Source organism: Populus nigra, chromosome 12 (genome assembly GCF_951802175.1).
Source record: "Populus nigra chromosome 12, ddPopNigr1.1, whole genome shotgun sequence".
NCBI lineage: Eukaryota > Viridiplantae > Streptophyta > Magnoliopsida > Malpighiales > Salicaceae > Populus > Populus nigra.
In genome coordinates, this window is record NC_084863.1 from 7,495,836 (window position 1) to 7,515,915 (window position 20,080).

Here is a 20,080-nt window from a genome sequence, read left to right on the forward strand (position 1 = left end):
GGTATTACGTAATACTTATCCTACCCACCTCTAATTATGAAAGAAGAAAAATCCTTGAATTTAAAAATAATATTTATGAGTATCTGATATCATATGCGGTTTTTATGTTCATTTTTATTTTCAATTTTTTGGGAATAAAAAAAAAACTTGTATTTTTTGGAATTTTATAAAACGAACAACATATAATATTTTGAAAAAAATTTTATTTAATTTTATTTAACCTTGAATTATATACATAGGACCTGTCTTTCAGCCGATACAAAGGGACAATATTTATTTTAATTGGCATGAAATAATTAATGCAGCCAAGTCACTAAAGATTTTCGAGATGAACAACCTTATCTTCTATCCCCCTGGTGTACGAAAGCAGCGAAGCACTTGCGAAATTTAGACTCCCTTGGACACGGGGAAAGGTTCCATTGAATGATATCGTAGAGGTTCCATGGGAAGGACAGCATTCACCTTGGTAATAACGTAGAAACTACGCAGAATATATGTGCCTTACTGTTTGTAACAAAAAGTCAACTACTTTTATAGCAAATTTGAAAGTGCAATCTGATCCACCTGACCGCATCAAAGCTAGATCCTTACAAGATGGTATAGCTATAGAACTTTAGAACTAACACACACACAACCTCTAATCAAAAGAGATAGGGAAATCGATCACATAAAGCTTTATTTTCAACTGAAATCAGAAAATGGTCGCGACGCCATGTATAAATTTAATTGATCCTCCTGCAATTGTTTCTAATCTCTCCTCTGGATCCAGTGAGGGGCCTGATATCTCCCATCTTGATCATGCCAGCAACAAAATCTGATCTGAAGGTGTTTTCATTGGAGCTATAGGTACGGACTATTGAATCAGTGGATCCTCCATTGAACAATTGTTGATCAGAATGGAGCAAGCCCCTCCTGTTAATCAAGTTCTTGTAATAGTTGTTCTCAAAACGTGTAGGAGTTTGCAAATCAAGTGGTGCCAAGTTGTTGTCCCCCGAGCCAGAAGTACGTGGGCAGTTTGACCTTCTTGTCTGAGCCAAGGAACTGTCTATGGTGGTCTCATTATATATGCGTGCCCTAAAGTTTGTGCATCTTGCTTGTCCAATTGTGTGGGAACCTTACATGTATAAGAATTCAAGAGGAAAATTGTTTCGTCACTAACTATTTCATTTGATACATGATAATACAGGATGAGTTTTTTTTTTATAGAAAAAATAATACAATAATAAGTTAGGAATAATGTCAAACGGTGATTGTGATCTACTCTTGAAAGTGTATTTTTTAGGAATAGCTTAAGAAAAGGACGTGAACCTAATTCTATATCTTCCTTGATTTGATTAAAGACACTTTTAACAGTCAAGATATGCCATAAATTAAATTACATATATAAAAGAGGTCAAAGAATAATTTATTTATTTTTTTAAAAAAAAAAACACAATTAGTGGGGTCTTAAACAAAGCATGAAAAATTAAGTGAAGGGAGAGCAAACCAGATAAAGCCACCATATCTCTGGTGGACAGGCCAAGAGCATTGAATCTAGAAATGAGCTGGTTCAAGTTAGAAGTTGGACGTGGAATGCTATTGTTGGCAGCAGCCTGGCTCGCGGTTCTTGCATCTCTCCTTCCAAGTTTAACGTCCCATTCGGGTCCTCCAAGCTACGAATAGTACACGAAAATCCATGTCAGTAATCACATGAATATCAAACAATTTATACCTAGCTAACTAGTTGTCTGGAACATTTATCCGGCGCCATTGACACCAAAAATTAGGATAAAAAACTCACAATAACAGTGGAGTCTCTAGCAGCAATGGCCAGTATATCAGCACATGAGACCACACCAGGACATGCTTTCTCAACTGCGGACTTTATGTTGTCAATGACCTCAAATCCTCTCGCAGAATTCTGGTTTGGAGCTGCATTTTTCTCTCCGGTGAAAGAAGACGTGTCATCAAGTAAAAGTGATCCATCACATCCCTGTCATACATATCAAGATGATACAAAAGTTAGACAGTGCCTATTTTTAACACGTAAACCATGCATGTGGCATTGTATTAATTAGTAGGAGAACCTATCAGGTAAGTCAGTGGAGAAAATTAAACCAAAAACAAAAGTCAGTGGAGAAAAAAAAAACACACCATTCGTTTGATGAAAACAATATAACATTTGTGCTCCTTTAATTAATAAAGAAAAAGTTCGTGTTTTTTTTCAAAAAAATAAAGCAAACTTTATATGGTGAAGGAAGTGCCAAAGTATCATTAGACGCATAGGTTGCTTTCACCCTTGACAAGCGCTCAATATTGATCTTTATGACTTAATATAAATTCTAGTTACTTCGAGAATTGGATCTGTCTTGTTTTTTTTTTTTTTTCCCGCAATAAAATATGAGAGGAAACTAACAATATTGCATGCATGCAAATTAAAGCGAATAAAAAAAAAGGATCACTTCCGATAATGAAATGGCTAGGGGAATTACATTAACAAAACAGTCGTGGAAGAATAAACGAAGAATTGATGCACCCATTCGTGCTTCTTTGTTTATGGCAGATTGAACAACAGGTTTAACTGTTGCAAGGAGATGTGGGCAAGATTTGGAGTAGAAATCTATTGAAAGCTGAGCATTGGAGCTCCCCATGGAGAGCATAACTAGGATGGCCAAGGTGACAATGGCTTTGGAAAATGACGAAGAATCCATTGATGAAGCAAGAGCTGTTAGATGATTAGCCAGTAAGTTTTGTTTGAGATGTTCAAAAGGAGTGGAACAAAGTGGTATTTATACACTGAATTAGAGAGCCTTCTCGAGGTTCTTAGGCTCGGCAGGTTACCTAACACAGGCTCTTGGTGCATGGTATTTTCTACGTTACGAATATAGTTAAAGATGACTATTACTAAGTGATTTTCATTGATTGATGAAAAGATATAAAAAGAGAAGGGCTAGGATTAGACTTTGAGAATGAAAACACGTTTTCTCGGCTTTGAATTGTCTTGCTACAAAGACTTATGATGTGAAGCGTGACAATTTGTCAAAAATCTAATGGTTTAGGTAAGAATTGCCAAACACAAGGGGTCCCATCAATTTGAAGCTCCTTGATCTCTATGATTCTGTGAAGACCAAGGGTATGAGATAAATCTCAATATAAATACGATGGTACTGACTTGCTCTCTTTTGAAAATATCGTACAAATAATCTTTGACCGTAAGCCAAAAGTATAGAGTTTATCCCTCTTGGAATTTAGCGGTTAAGTTCTTCGAAGTCGTTAATTTGTTTGCTTTATGCAACGCGGGTTTTACCTATGACGCGATGGCTATAGAAGCTTCTAATTGAGTGCTGGATCTCTAACAAGTAACAAACCCTTCGTCGAATCTAATTTTCGTTCCACACCATAATCCGAGCTAGTGTCTATACTGATCATCGATCACCCTCGGAATGAGAATAAAACAGCATGTTCACTGTTGTTAATTTCCACATCGAATTTCTGTGCATTCCTTGAAAGATTTTAAGCGTGCACTCCTTAAGCATTTACATGAATTTAATAAAAAATATCTCCGAAGGTTTGAACCTAAAAAGTCGAACCACTATGCCACCTTCTTAGAGTTTACCGTCTACATAACGAGGCACGTAGAAGTATAGAGAGAGAGAGAGAGAGAGAGAGAGAGAGAGAGAGAGAGACGCATATTTACAAATTATATTTAGCAATGAATGGAGTTAGTTGGAGCTAGACTTTTTTCGACGTCCTCGACATCATGTTTATACTTAAGCGTTGAATTTTGTAAAGTATGTCCATGTGAAAAGAATCAATCCTTCTAATGCAGAAATGGGCTGCCTTAATTAAAGCATAAGATTTGTGCATATCTACCTCTTTGACTTTATAATCTAGTTAGGCGTGTTGATATTGAAGTTTGGACTTAATATAAATTTAATTAGATAATCATGAAATTTTATATTAATTTGATCTAGTAAAACAACCTCGTAGTTTAGACAAGACATCATAATTGTTTAGTTTATATAGAATTTAATTTATATATAATCAAAGAAACTATAAAAATGATCACAAACTTGATTTATATTTTGTTGGTATAATAATTGTGCTTTTATCGTCATAAATATTATTAATTATTAATAGACTGTTTCATCGACTAGCTAGGATCGTGTTGATGATTTAAGACTCATTAGTAATTACATTGATGATTTAAACGATAAAAATAAACAATAATCAATTTATTATGTCAGTTAATCTGTGGTAGTAATTACTGATTAATAGACTGACAGATGAATTATTAATTATATATCTAACCAATAAATTAACCTACAGAATTAGTAAAAAAATCTTTATAACTTTACAAAAGAAAATGGGTCTACTTTACAAACGGAATAACCCAACAGATTTTTTACGTCCCTTTCATTTTCTAATTGAGTACTGGATCTCTAACACTGATCATCGATCATCCTCGGAATGAGACAGCATGTTTACTGTTGTCTGAGTGCTCCAAGTTCTACTTCAACATCATGTTCGTTGCTCTGTCCTTGTCATTTTTTAAATTGATAGATTAAATATAAAGATAGAGCATTGAGTTGAAATTAAATAAATAGAAAATAAATTGTAAAAAGATAAATTGCAAAAGAGTAAATTACAAGGATGAATATCTTGACAAAGCTTGTACTGAAATTGCATATCAAGGTAGGCAAAAAATAGTACAAAGAGTTATACTGCTTAAATACTATTTTAAGATCTAAGTATACTTATGATGCAAGTATAGAAAAAAAAAAATAACCGACTTAAAAGTTGTTTTTGACTAGAAATTAAAAGGTTTTAATTAGGATAAATTAGTGAAGGAAACAAATTATTGATTTTCAAATTAATAGAATAGGATTTTAAATCTTTTAAAAAATTTAAACAGAAAAAATCTTGTGTTAATTTCAACTTAAAATTGGTGCTGTTTAGCAAGAATTGGTCGTGCTAGCTGCCAACCTTTTACTTGAGAAAATGTGTCCGTGGTTGGAATTTTGTTTTTTTTTTTTTTTTTGAAGCTCAATATCTACCAATAAAATCTACTGGGGCAAGGCCATCTCCATCGTTGGTCCAGAGACAAGATTTTATTAATAAAAAGTTTCTTTTAATGTTAAACACCACCAGTTGAAATATGCCACGTGTCACTTGAAAGTCAAATTTTATGGTGACTTCCATCGACCATTAACAAATAAACCTGTGTTATGTTTACCGGAGCTAACCACAAATTTAATTGTTAAAAATATTCCATAAAATTGATGATAATAATAATAATAATAATAATAGTTTAGTTTTTTTTCCTTTAAACATCCTCGAGACAAAAAGAGATAAGCTTAATTAAAAAAATGTAGCTAATTAACAGCCTCAAACCCGACAAAAATCCACCAAAAAAATCAAGCAGGATTGACAAACTTGTTCTGCCACAAATCAAATCATTTTCTGTGTTTTTTCTAGGTTTCAGCATCGGCGTGTGGGACAAATGCGCCAGCTCTCCACATTGTATGCCCACGCGCCAGGGCGTGAGGCGCATGTGCCACCCCTATCTAGTTCAGGTCCAGTATTCTCCAATCCGTTCCAAAAGCATTGTATGCCCACGCGCCAGGGTGTTTTGAATAAATCGTAACACATTTATTATTTTTATTCTTCGTTATTATTGTCAATATTTGAAGTATTAGGTTACATCTCACACTTGTGGCTACCCTAGGGGGGTAGGGGTATGAAGCCACTGCCAGTTTATTTTTTTTAGCAGAATAAGGATGAAATCTATATACCCTATGATGGGATTGGAATGACGGGAATAAAACATTTTATTCGAGATATAATAGCTTGTTCTCGACATGATGAGTATATGTTTGACCTTTGTAAATTTGTTCTCATGTTTTTTTTTTTCAATATAATATGGGTATTCAAGCCGTTTAAATTGACTAATCTTATAAATTCTAAAGTTAATAATCATATAAGTTTTCAATAGTTATTATATGAGCAACTACAGAGTTTGAAAATGAGATCACAAAAAAAAATAAATTTTTTAATTCCAAACTCTTATTACTGGACCACCATCTAAATAGTTATTTTCATGTCTTTTGCTTTGGCATGACATTGACTTGTGTTTTTCTGGTTGCTAAAGATCAGCCCATGAGCTTAAATACTACCTGCCTAGGTTTCTTCTCGATATGGCATTCAATGCAAAACAATTTCTTCATGTTAGTGTTGTTTGATCTTGCTTTGTTCATTGATATGTATATATATCATTACTCAAAATTAGCTTAAGAATTATAAATCTTAATTGGTTATTACTTGAAAATTACATTAAGCATGAACGAGTTTCAATATGTAAATATGATTGATTTTTATATTTTTATATTTTTTACTTCTTTCAATTATTTGAATGTTCTTCATCAATTTAAATCGATCCATAAATTGTAAATTCTAATTAAATTTTTTTCTTGGATATCGCATTAAAAATAAGTAAGTTGATGTTATTTATATTAGATCGATACAATTTTATATTGGCTTATTAAAAATAAATAGCAACTTTTTGTACTCATTTCAGATGTATGTAAGGATTAAGCCTTGTTGTTAAGTTCAAGTCTCAAATCACCATACTAGATCTTAATAATTTCTTGCCTTCAATAATAAATGCACATATTTCAATTTAGGTGAATTTTTATCATATAAGCATAATAAATACCCTTTTATTATTAGAAACAAAAACAGATCATCTTACTTCAAGTAAGATGGATAAAGTAATTGTTATCTTTTCTATTATATAACTAACTTACTAAGAACCTTTAAAAATTAGGTAAAGTTTCTAACAACTATAAAACTAGATGATAACTTCTATTTTTAATTTTATATTGGCTCATTAAGAATATATAATAATTTTTTGTGTCCATTTCAAACAAATAGGATGGGTCAAAGATGAATTAACCATCATCATCATCTTCATAGGTTTACTGTCAATATTTCATGAGTGAGGATTATACCTTGTTGTCAAGGTTAGGTCTTAAATCACCATCTTAAATCTTAATAATTTCTTACCTTTAATAATAAATGCATATATTTCAATTTAGGTGATTTTTTATCATATAAACATAATAAATACCTTTTTATTATTAGAAAAAAAAACAACTTACTTCAAGTAAGATGAATAAAGTAATTATTATCTTTTCTATTATATAATCAATTACTTACCCTTTAAAAATTAAATAAGATTCCTATCAATCATAAAACTAGATAATAACTTATATTTTTAATTTTTAGACCATCAATCCTAATTTAGTTTGCCGAGATGTTCCCGCAACAACAAAGATTGTATAAACACATGTTCTTTGGTTTTTTTTTCTTTTAATTTCTTTTGATTTTTTATATAATATTTATTTCTTCTCACCAATTAAAATTATTGACCCATTCCTATATTTAACTCAACAGAGACTCAATTTCATGAGATTATATATATATATATATATATATATATAGTAAGACAATGTTTAATGTCATGATCCTTGTGTGTGAGATAACAAACAAATTAAATGGTTATGGTTCCTTACAAGTTTCTCACGCTTTATTATCTCCTGGTAGCTTGTTCTTCTCTCGTAGCTGAATGCATGCTATCACCAAATCACCACTCGAAAACAAGCCAAAAGCGTTTGCTATATTTGAGCCATAGTTTTTGACCCGGCCAGTTCAAGATTTTTATTAGGTCATTAGCTCGTTAAAGTTATTTTTATTATAAAAAATTAAAAAGATATTATTTTAATAAACAAAATCAACGGGTTGTAACCAGACTTTTTACGGGGTCTTACCAAGTTAATTAAGTTACCGGATCAATCAAGTTATACCAAGTTTTTTTTTTATTTTTACTTTAATCTGACTTGATTCCAATCCCGAATCAGCCAGATTTCAAAACAATGATTCGAAAAGGGAGTTTCTGAAGTTATAAAAAAGGAAAACACGCATGGGGGCATTTTTCACTACTGCTTCGTTAATGTCAGTAAATGAAATTAATTCTGGCATGTTTTATCCTTTAGTATATGTATTACAACTTCTCAATCTTGCATGTTTATTAATTATTTAATTTGTTTTTCGTTTTTTCCTTATTAAAAACTGATGATCAGCAATCTATTTGGACAATGCTGCCCCTAGGGTTGTGATGGGTCTCTTCTGTTGGATGACATTGCCATCATTACGGGTGAGAAGACGGCCGTTCCTAACAACGGCTCTATTAGAGTGTAATTGATGACATTAAAGCTCAAGTAGAAAGAGCTTGTCCTTGCGTGGTGGTGTCTTGTGCTGATTTTGTTGCTCCGGCAGCCAGAGACTTGGTTGTTCATGTAAGCTCCAAAATAAATAATTGGTAGCATGCAAAGCATAAAATTCCTCACTCTTATTTTAGTCAATATTTATGACCTAGACTATCTAAATGTTGGTATTTCTCATTCTAGAGTAGAAACATAATTATGATAGCGAGGCCAGTAATACTTTTTAGGCCTATGTAGTTGGGTTTTTAAGCCTATGTAGTTGGGTTGGGAAGAAAGATTTTCTCACAGCTAGCAGAGTTTCTGCATGTGATCTTGTTTTTGGATTTGAAAAATATTTTTAAAAAGGTTTAGATTTTTGTATTTTAAATTAATATATTTTTAATATTTTTAAATCATTTTAATGTGTTGATGTTAAAAATAATTTTATAAAAAATAAAATAAAATAATATTATTTTAATATATTTTCAAATAAAAAACAACTACAACTACACTCTCACCCACTTCTAATCTAGGTGCTCTCGTAACAAGCTTTTCTGCACAAGGGCTCTCTTTGTGACATGGTAGCTCTTTCGGGCGATACAGTTTTATTTTACTACAGCTTCATATTATCACAGCACAAAATATAAAAGGAAAATAACCCAGCTGTGATTCCATTGGCTCGGAGGAAAAAAATTAGAGACAATTCTCCATTTCAGCTGATATACATCAGATAATTTAAGCTTAGTCTGAAAAACATCTTGGTATAAATTTGACTGCTGCTGCTCTCAAAATTACTTCAATCTGCATCCTTATGATTGCAATTCAAGATTTTTACCAGTGCACCAATTAAGACTCACCGTGACTTCCGTCGAACATTCTTTTGTTGAGAAAAACAACTCGGCTTGTATCAAAATTCATTTGCAGAAAGCGGCCCATCTTTTATGACTGGCAGCAGTATATATCCTACAGCGGCTCTAGGTTCCCTTCAAGGAACTAGAGTAACGGAGAAAAACCATCACCATCCCATGAACTGGATAAAGAAACAAAAGAGAGAGGAAATTGCGATATCATTCAAGATGTTTCGCCCATCTCAGAAGCTAGAGCTTGCAGCATAGTTCCACTAGAAATTGTGTAGAAACAAGAATCAGAAACTCATATGGTCAGCAAAATGAAATAAATGCATAATATTTACAAATCTTGTAAACAGAAAACTCATCACCCGTAAATTTTACTCCCTGCAAAATAAAACTTGGAAAATTGCAGAGAAATCTATCCAGGTTCATTTCCTTGAACATTTTTCTATGGAAAGACATAATCTTTCGCCCAAGGATTTTCCGTGCATTAAACTACACCCAAACATTGCCAAGCACACGAGTTAGGAGGCATTTACAGCAGAACATGAGTATTAAACTATTCTACATGTACATATAAAATTTCATGGTTAGTCTGACTTGATAGCTCATCCTATAGTGTAGAATATTCTCCATCTCGATCCAATCAGTCCAACTCATTACTTGAACCAACCTCCTCCTCTGAGAGTTCAAATGCATCGATTTCTGCAAAGTAAGCTCTCTGCTGCTCAATATAATCCTGTGGCAGGGCATGCTTCTTCTCATCTCCATCAGACAGTGCCCTGCATCGTCTCTGTAAAAACATCGTAGAGTTAAAAGTCAAGCTGAATGAGTTTAGATATGCATTTATTTTAAAATCTAGAGCAAGAAAGCTAATTTACAAAATGATGCAAGAAGAAACAGAACAGTTAAATTAACAACTCTACATAGGACAAACCATTTCATGACCACAGAGAAGAATAATTCCCTTAAAATTGCCAGCGATGCTTCAAATGAATACTCTATCAACATTATACAGGATGTAACCTGATTATGCTCCTAAAAGAAAATAGTAAAAGGGTTTCAGAAAGCTAAAAGTGTGCAGAACTTATCAAATGCTTCTTTATAAGAGCACAGCCTGAATTTCTCAGCTTGAAATCAATGGGAGAGGGTAGCAATAACAATAGAAATCATCCATATGAGCACAGAAATCAAAATAACCCAATGACCAGGAGATGTACGCCTCACAAAATTTTAGAATTAGAACTGATTTGCTTAATAATAGTGAAAACAATGCCGAAGCCAATGGTTAGAAGTACAGACTACATTGATCCCCCCAACCTTTTTGCGATGCACTGCCAAAGACTTGGATGGACAAGTAACTCCAACATCATTCATTTTATACCTACAATGGAGGCAAAACCAGAAAGACTTTTGTTAATGAAGACTGGAAACAAGGTTGAGAGAGCACAATGGAATGACAAAACATTTGTTTTTCATCAATCAGAAAGATCTATAATGAGAGAATCTGCACATGAATGAATACATAGGGAAGCACATGGGAGCAGAATATTACATGAAATTAAACCAATTAGCAATATTTTCATGCAACAACAAAAATAAGTTTTTTAGTTGAAGCAGCAGATGCTATTACAATTGCTAAGATTTCAGTTCATGGACTTCAAGGCTTTTCATACCTGTGCTCGACCAATATCAAAGTCAGAGAACCTAAGGAAAACCGAACTCAGTTTCACCAAGTTTAAGCATAATGTTGTTTACTACACCTTCAGCATCCATCAGAATACAATAATGAGAGAGGAAACCAAAATAAACAACATGAGTTCCAATAAGGAAAAAAAAAAAACATTTACAATTTACATCCTTTTAGACCATTTTATCCCTCCACTTTGCACAGAGTTTCAAATTATTAGAAATTGAATTGCTAAAAGACCACAGACCTCTAGAACATAAGTAGCTATCCTGTTTTAGCATGTGAATCCACAATTGGCACTAAATACCACAAAGCCACTACCATCAACGTTCAAAATTCCACAATTCAATCACGTATTCATTTACAGAGGGAGTAGATGCTTTTTCGAACAATAAAAGTCCAGTTAGACATTGTCAATAAAATGTTAGGCACTGCCAGCTCTTCTAAATACAAACCTAGGTAAACTGATGATTCATTCATCACACGAACGATGTAATGTAGCTGGCAGTTTCGAATCACAGTTATAACAATCTCTACACGTATACTCATCTTCATGTTAATGACTTCGAATTAAGTGGGTAAAAGAAAAAAAAAAAGCAAACAAACAAACGAACAAAACAAAGATAGTGAATGAAACTTTACGAGGCGAATTCGGTCTTCGGTGCAGGAGTGAAACTTGCCCTCCCTTTACTCTTCCTTTTACATTCGGTAGACTGTCTCCGAGTGTAAACTGAATGCGGCTCAAAAATCTCATCACCAAAACTTCCTAAATATCTCACATCATAAAACATGATCAATCTCATTAGCTCTCAGAATCCAGTAAATGAATAAATACATAAACCCGGAGAAATTTACCAAACAAGCAAACTCCCTCCACAATAATATTGCATCCAAAAAATAACATAGAGAAATCGAATTGTGCTATATCAACAACAATACACAAAAAGGGTAAAAACCCATTAAAGAATAATATCATTCATGGCAAGAGTTAATAAGATAACAAAAACCCATAAATCTAAAATCACGCAAAGAGCAATTACTCGATAAAAAAAATAGAAACGAACTGGAAACCCTAGATTACCAGGGAGAGGAGAGGATTCAGGTGGGTGAGAAGGTGTCGGGGGCGAAACGGCGGCGGATTTGGAAGCAGGGGTCTTGTGGGAGGGGGTGGATCCAGGTTTGTTTTTGGTGTTTGGGAATTTATGAAGAGAAAAGGAGAGAAGGGGTGGTTTCTTAAAAGAAGAAGAAGAAGGAATGTTGTTAGTCGATGATGTTGAGGAAGATGGTGAAAGGTTTGTGCAATCTGCCAGTGGCTTTCTGCTGCTTCTTTTCTTATTATTATTATTATTAATCCTAATATTCTCTGCTTCCATTGTTTTCGATAGATTCTGCTGCTGTTCTTAGACACTATATAGATGGTGTGAAGAGGAAGCTAATATTGAGAATACAGAGTCCGATATTTATTTGTATTGACGAGCGGGAAATTCTGCAATTGGAGGAGAATGGAGATGTTTAGAACTAGATAACCGGCCGTGATTAAAAGTTTTCTTGAATCGTTAAATTCTTTTTTTTTGTTTAAACAGCATGAAATGTCCTTAAAGTGTAATTAACTTCAACGTTAATCTTGACTCGATTATGACTCCAAATTTTAAATTAAACTATTTAGGTTATTTATATGACTGGATTGATTTAATAAGATTTACATGAATAATTTTGTTTTAATTGAGAGAAAAAATATTATTTATATTTTATAAAATAAATTAAAAAATATATAAACTAGTAAATTAAAAGGAGTTATTAATATTAATTAAATACCACATCGAAAAACTAATTTTTATAATATAAATAAAATATATTACATATGCAAATATCTTATATTGACTGTTATTTTTTTTTATTTTAAATGTTTTTATTTATTCTTAGCAGCTAATTGTTAATGCTAAAAACGTATAATTTTTTTTTCTATAAAAGCTTTTTACAAATATAGCTAATTTATATGAAATATAAGAGAAATGAAATTAAAGACAAATCAAACTAATCTCTTTAAAATATTATATAACTAAAAAAATATAAAAAAAAATTACTATTAAAAAACAAACAGTTAATTTAATAGAAATAGTTAATGAAAAGAAATAAAAAATAAAATAAAATAAAATAAAATAAAAATAAGACAAGACATTGATAGATCAAGGCAATAAGCTTGATCTTAATAAATAAATAAAAACTCAAGCAAGCGATTGGTTTTTTTTACCTAAGCATTGTTTGCTTCTTTTTTTATTAAGTGGATGACATGCACTTGCTATGGCAAGAGACATGTTGTCTTTTACGCTAAAAATCAAGAGGGTTTTGGTCTAAAAGTCATTTTCAATTTAGTTTGACTTAAAAACCTCCACAAACCACCTATCTGTCTTAAAAACACTCCAAATCACTCTAAAAAAATAAAAATAAATTGGATAAAAAATTCTAGACAAAACCCTTTTTTTTTCCAGGCTTGTTAATAGAAAAAATATATCATCATTGAACTTCTTGCGTTGAATTAAACTAGTTGACACCATGAATGACAAGATTCCCATAAAAAAATGGCCATTCACCATTTTTTTTTCTCTCCTTCGCTATTTTTAGGTGATTTTCTCTTCTCTCTCAAACTTGGGGACTAAAATGTTACAAAAACTAAAGGAATTGCAATGTAAGAAAAAAAAATAGGTGGTCTAAACAAAACTCTATTTGAGATTGACCATAAGATTTTCATGTTTTACATTTTGGTCCTTTTTTGTTGATCTTTTTTTCTTTCCTTAACAAATTTTAATAAAAGGGTCATTAATTTGAGCATAGAAGGCTCTTGCAATTTGTTTTGAAATTTGGAGTCTCATAAAACATTTATAGGTTTTACTTTATTTTTTTAGTCTCAAAGAACTCTTGTAAATTTCAGTCAAAGCCTGCCTTCAGGAGGTTCTTGCTAGTGAGTCTCAAAAAACTCTCATTAATCTTTATTTACTTTTGAGTATCAAAGGAATCTTATAATTTGTACTCAAAACCCGAAGAGTCTTAGAGGACTTTTGTAGGTATTTCTTTAGTTTTTGAGTCTTAGAGGACTCTTGCAAATTTAAGTTAAACCCTGTCATCAGGAGGCTCTTGCAATTGAGTCTAAGAGACTATAAAAATCTTTCATTGCTTTTAAGTCTACGAGAACACTTCAATTTGTTTTGCAAATGAATTTCAAAGGACTCATGAAAATTTTTCTTTACCTTTATCTTAGTGAACCCTCAAACCCTACCATCATTAGGCTCTTATAATTAAGTCTTGGAGTTACTTTTGAGTTTTATAAGACTCATGTAATTTGTTTTACATTAAAGTCTCAGAGGACTCTTACAAATTTAAGTCAACCTTTTCTACTAATAGGCTTTTGCAATTAAGTTTTAGACAACTCTCACGAATCTCTTTTTACTTTTAAGTTTTAGCAAACTCTTTTAATTTGTTCTGATATTTAAAGCTTTGAAGGACCCTCGCAGGTTTTTCTTTAGTTTTGGACTCTTAAAAGACTTTTGCAAATTTAAGTTAAACCCAGTCATCAAAAGGCTCTTGCAATTGAGTCTAAAAGACTCTAAAAATCTTTTATTGCTTTTGAGTCTAAGAGAACTCTTATAATTTTATTTTATTTTACAATCAAGTCTCAAAGGACTCTTATTGATTTTTCTTTATCTTTTTTGTCTTATCAGACTCTTGCAACTTTAAATTAAACATTTCCATTAGAAGGCTCTTATGATTAAGTCTTAGAGGACTTTCATAAATATTTTTTTAATTTTGATTTTTATTAGACTCGTGTATTTTTTTTTCTAAAATGAAGTCTTAAAGGGCTTTCATAAAAGTTTCTTTAGGTTTCTTCTTAGAAGACTTTTGCAAATTTGAGTCAATCCTTGTCATTAAAAGGCTTTTATGATCTAGTTTTAGAGGACTCTTACGAATCTCTCTTTACTTTGAAATCTTAGCAAATTCTTTCAATTTGTTTTGATATTTAGAGCCTTAGAGGACCTTGCAGGTTTTTCTTTAGTTTTAGACTCTTAAAAGACTCTTGTGAATTTAAGTGAAACCCCGTCATCAAAAGGCTCTTGCAATTGAGTCTAATAGACTCTAAAAATCTTTCATTGCTTTTGAGTCTAAGAGAACTCTTGCAATATTTTTTTTGCAAATGAGTCTCAAAGGACTTTTTCTAATTTTTTTTTATCTTATCGGACTCTTGTGAATTTAAATCAAACATTTCCATCAAAAGGCTTTTACGATTAAGTCTTAGAGGACTCTCACAAATATTTCTTTACTTTTGAGTTTTATTAGACTCATGTGATTTTTTTTTAAATCAAGTCTTAGAGGACTTTCATAAAATTTTCTTTATGTTTTGTCTTGGAGTCTTGCAAATCCAAGTTGACCCTTGCCAATAAGAGGCTTTTATGATTGAGTTTTAAAGGACTCTTACAAATCTCTCTTTACTTTTAAATCTGAGCAAATTCTTTCAATTTATTCTGATATTTAAAGCCTTAGAGGACCCTTATAGGTTTTACTTTACTATTTAAGTCTCAAATGACTCTTGCATATTTAAGTTGAAGCTTGCCATCATAAGGCTCTTGCAATAAAGTCTTAGAGGACTCTCAAAAAGCTTTTTTTTACTTTTAAGTCTTATAGAACTTTTATAAATTGTTTTGCAATTCAGTTTTAAAGCAATGTCATAAATTCTTCTTTACTTTTTTTCTCAAAGAACTCTTGTAAATTTTAGTTAAACCTTTCCATTAGAAGGTTTTTATGATTGCATTTTAGAGGACTCTTGCAAATTTTTATTTACTTTTAAGTCTCAGAAAGCTCTTACAATTCATTATGCAATCAAGTTTTTGATCATTCTCATAATTTTTTCTTTACCTTTTGTCTTATAGAAATTTTATGAATGTGAGCTAAACCTTGTCATTAAAAGGCTCATACAATTGTATCTTAGATGACTCATGCAAATCTCTTTTTATTTTTGAATGGTAAAGGACTATTGAAATTTATTGTGCAATTTAAAGTCCTAGAGTGTTATCATAGTTTTTAAAAACTTTTTAAGTCTCAAAAGACTCTTGATTTTTATATTTTTTTCTCATGATTTGGAGTATTAGAATCCTTATAGGTTTTCTTTACATTTTGAGTCTTAGAGGGATCTTGCAAATTTAAGCCAGACCCTAGCAATAGGAGGCTCTTTCAATTAAGTCTTGAAGAACTCTTATAAATTTAAATTGAACCCTACCATCAGGAGGCTTTTACTATTAAGTATAAGAGGACACTCACAAATCTTTCTTTACCTTTGAGTTTTAGAGGATTCTTACAATTTGTTCTTTGAATTAGATTTTTAAATAACCTCTCACAAGTTTGTCTTTACTTTTTAAAAGTTATAAGAGTTTTGCAACTTTTTTTTTTAATTTAGATTCTCAGAAGATACTCGTTGGTTTTTCTTTACTTTTTAAATCTCATAGGGCTCCTTAAAATTTGAGCTAAACCTTATCATCAAAAGGCTTTTGCGATTGAGTCTAATAGAATTTTCACAAATCTTTCTTTACTTTTGAGTTTCAGAAGACTCTTGTAATTTGTTATGCGATTAAGTCTTAGAGAACTTTGATAATTGTTTCTTTACGTTTTGTCCTATAGAACTCTTATAAATTTGTGTTAAATCATCCCATCAAGAGGATCTTGCGATTGAGTCTCCAAAGATTCTCACAAATCTTTTATTTACTTTTGAGTGTTAGAGGACTCTTGAAATTTGTCATGCTATTTAGAGTATGAGAGGATCCTCACATATTGTTTTTTTTTCTTTTTAAGTCTTAAAGGGGTCTTGAAAATTAGAGTCAAACCTTGCCATGAGAAAGCTCTAGCGATTGAGTCTAGAAGGACCCTTACAAATTTTTCTTTAATTTTAAGTAGAAAAGGACTTTTGCAATTTGTTCTGTAATCAACTCTTAAAGTAATCTCATTGTTATAACCCATATTTTACCTCGAAGTTATTTTTTAAAAATACCAAAAATACTTCAAAAACACAAGAAAACCCAAAAATATTTAAAAGTGGACTAGACAAAAACTTTTTTAGGTGTTAGTTAGATAAGGTCATTTTTTCCAGGGGTTTAATTTATTTTAAATTAGTTGTAATTGAGGGTAATGAGGTACTGAATACCAAAATCATCAAATTGGAAAATAATTTGGGAGGTTCTATCCATTCAACCAAGAGCTTAATTAAATAATTTACCTGATTTTAATGTCAAACAAAAATGTTTTGAGATCTAAAAGCCTTTCTTTAAAGGGAAGAATTAAATGATGGTTTCTAAACTGGGTTAGGATATAATGAGAGATTTTAATTTTTTTTTCGATTAGGGCCTTATCTGAAAAATCAAAAGCATTATAAGTATTAAATTTAACAACAAAGCTAATCTTTAGGGACCATTTTGAAATTTAACAAGGCCAGCAACACCAGTTCGATGCTAGGTATATAATCATCTCTTCACCTTTTTGTCTTCCTTCAAAGAAAATTTTTCAACCCTAGCCATCTTGAGAGATTGAAACCCCAACAACACCTCTCATTTTCTCTCGAACCCATTCTATCCTAGTAGTGTTTCACCTAATTTAGGCTTCGCCATGTTAACTTTAAATGATGTCCTCATAGACTTTGGCATTGTTTGTTCTTACACTGAGAGAACTTTTGGTTTATCTTTATTTATTTATTGTCTTAATCCTTGTTGTGATTTTATCATTTCATTTTGGTTTTGGCGAAGAGCATTTGGCTCTCATACTATCTTAGCTAGCTTTACATGTCTTTCATTGGCTTTAACAATCAGAGCCTAGAAAGAGTGAGAAAGAGAGAGTCATAAAAATTAATATCCATAATAAAAAGGTTAGAGAGAAAAACATTAACAATTAGAGCTTGTGAATTTAGGCTTGCATTTTTAGATCATTGAGATTTCTACATTAGAGTCATTTCAACTCCGGTTTAGAGATTTGAATACTCTAAGGAGTCCCTGGAGTCCTTGTTGTCTAGTAACTTCTTACTTTATTGCTTAGGTATACTAACCTCTCTTTTTTTTTTGGTCATTCATTTCCAAGTTTATGTTTTTATCTCAAATTTATATTATTAGCTTGAGTATTGATTATTCTTGAGGAATTGACACATTTTAAGTAAAACTTGTGTATTAAGGTGTTTTGGCTTTTGAACCATATTTGCAAGGCCAATATTAAAAGGCCTATTAGGCTAACTTTTAAGATTTTTAAAAATAAATAAGCTCATTTCTGTTTTGTTAAAAATATTAATTCAAATGGTTTAGTTATTCAACCTAAGTGCCTAAGATAAATGGACTTCATGTGAGATATGACCTTGGACATTGAAAATGAATTTCTTTATTTTCAAAATTAATTTTTAGCCTAAAAGAGAAAAAATTGGTTATGCTTTTTACCACACAAACTCTTCATGAGCCATGATCTTGAACACTGAGAGGGGTAACACTTTTCCTTTTATTTTTAAAATAATAAATGAGTCCATAAAAAATTAAACTTAATATTTTCCAAAATTAGGAGTATTGGTACTTAAACCAAGTTTTATATTGATGTTTAACAAGTGAAAAACACATGGCAATGAGGTTGTCCACTCACACTGATGAGGTGGACCCAAGACAAATTTTAATCAAAAAGTGAGTGAACTCTAAAAGGATCACTATAAAAAATTAGTCCAAAATTAACATTTAAGTCCCTAGATCTTTAATGTAAATCTCATGGATATAAATAAAAAAAAAACTCATAGTTAAATAGATCCTTTTTGAGAAAGTTAAATTAAGATTTGAGATTGCGCTTGACATAATAATAATTTGTATCAAAGCCTTTTGGATGTCCGATTGACCTGAAAATTTAATTTAATATAAATTAAAACCTTTGAAATCTTCTAGTGAACTTTCAGCTTTATCCAATGGCCAAATCAAAGATAATGACTATTAGCTTAAAACTATACATTAATAAAAATAAGCCCAAAAACAACCTCTTAATCTCATTAAATGATAAGGAAACCTTGCGATTAAGGAAATCCATAAAACAAAAATAAACACAAGTTATTGACATGAGAGCCCTTCAAATAATCTCAGTTATTGTGACCTATGTTTTCCTTGAAAAAAAATCCTTACTAAATAAGAAGTCCATAAATCATAAGGAAACAAATAGCAAAACCCATATAACAACTTTTGGCCTAACTTCAAACAATGTATTCTCTCTCGCTTGAATGAATTACTAGGACTGCCATATATGGATGAAAATATTAAGATGTCTTATTTCCAACCTAACTAGAGTCGCAACCAAATTCCTTGTGTAGCTTCTGATAAGGACCGCAAAGTACATGAAGGTCTAGTATGATGGATTTGCAATTTGTTTACCAAAATACAGAATCATCATAATCAATTCCTCTTGAATCCTCTTAGTTTCACACCTTGAAATAGGTCTAATTGATACCTTTAGTGGATCATTTAGTGATGCTTGTTGATTCACATCATTCCTCTTTTCCTCAAAAGAATCCGTTCTTCAATCATCACTTTGTTTGGATGTTGACTTGCTTTTGGATGACATATTAACTTGATTTATGATTATAAACAACCATATTGCAAATAACCTACCTTTTTTTATACTATGCTGCAAGTGTAGAAAGCATTACGATGATGATGAAATAACACAAAAAACTAAAAGATAAAGGGATATAACCTAATTTAATTGTAAACAACTAGATCACGATTAGTATGCCCTTTTAGAAGCTTTGCCTCAACTAGGTTCTAGATGACGACAATAATAAAATAACATAAAAAGTAAAAAATAAAGGGATATAACCTGATTTTAGGGTCTTGATTTGATATTAACTAATGAAAACTCTATGAATATAAAGATCCAGAAACCCACAGTCAAATAGACCATTCCCAATAGAGTTAAATTCAAGTTTGTGATTGAGTTAGACACAATAATAACTTGTACTATGACACAAAAACTATAAAAATTGAACATCTACCCAGTGCCTATCATTGTTACATATGATTGAATCAAAATAGGTAAAAAAAAACACCACATTCTCAATATCATGCATGAAGTTTCTAAAGCAAAACTGTAGCCCCATTGATAACAACAAAATTCATCAAATTTTGATCTAAAATTGACTCTTTAATTACTTGGGACCCAAATTAAACTTAAGAACTAAGAACATGCATTTGCAACCCAAAAAAAACATCAAACATCCATTGCCTTTTTGGCAGATTCCAAAACTACTACAT

General features: G+C 31.5%; 2 protein-coding genes across 2 annotated transcripts; both read right to left on the bottom strand.

Moving 5' to 3' along the window:
• Window positions 1-507: 507 nt before the first annotated feature.
• LOC133669537 (peroxidase 4) lies at window positions 508-2,753 on the bottom strand. Its single transcript, XM_062089726.1, has 4 exons — window positions 2,472-2,753; window positions 1,781-1,972; window positions 1,487-1,652; window positions 508-1,114 (listed from the first exon to the last, which is right to left on the bottom strand). The coding sequence occupies exons 1-4, from the start codon at window positions 2,688-2,690 to the stop codon at window positions 723-725; spliced, it is 969 nt and encodes a 322-aa protein (XP_061945710.1). The 5' UTR covers window positions 2,691-2,753; the 3' UTR covers window positions 508-722.
• Window positions 2,754-8,887: 6,134 nt separating this feature from the next.
• LOC133669484 (uncharacterized) lies at window positions 8,888-12,313 on the bottom strand. The gene is made up of 6 exons (XM_062089647.1): window positions 11,866-12,313; window positions 11,427-11,550; window positions 10,415-10,478; window positions 9,768-9,887; window positions 9,463-9,589; window positions 8,888-9,273 (listed from the first exon to the last, which is right to left on the bottom strand). The coding sequence occupies exons 1-6, from the start codon at window positions 12,155-12,157 to the stop codon at window positions 9,218-9,220; spliced, it is 783 nt and encodes a 260-aa protein (XP_061945631.1). The 5' UTR covers window positions 12,158-12,313; the 3' UTR covers window positions 8,888-9,217.
• Between the last annotated feature and the right edge of the window lie 7,767 nt (window positions 12,314-20,080).

Excerpts from the sequence above, each read along its gene's own strand:
- LOC133669537 (XM_062089726.1), bottom strand. The coding sequence starts at position 2,690 with ATGGATTCTTCGTCATTTTCCAAAGCCATTGTCACCTTGGCCATCCTA. Across the intron at positions 1,973-2,471 it reads TCCACGACTGTTTTGTTAAT|GGATGTGATGGATCACTTTT; the intron begins GTAATTCCCCTA and ends TATGTATGACAG. Across the intron at positions 1,653-1,780 it reads CTAGAGACTCCACTGTTATT|CTTGGAGGACCCGAATGGGA; the intron begins GTGAGTTTTTTA and ends TACTATTCGTAG.
- LOC133669484 (XM_062089647.1), bottom strand. The coding sequence starts at position 12,157 with ATGGAAGCAGAGAATATTAGGATTAATAATAATAATAATAAGAAAAGA. Across the intron at positions 9,888-10,414 it reads TGGCAGTGCATCGCAAAAAG|AGACGATGCAGGGCACTGTC; the intron begins GTTGGGGGGATC and ends ATGTTTTTACAG. Across the intron at positions 9,274-9,462 it reads GCAGGGAGTAAAATTTACGG|TTCATGGGATGGTGATGGTT; the intron begins GTGATGAGTTTT and ends TTCTTTATCCAG.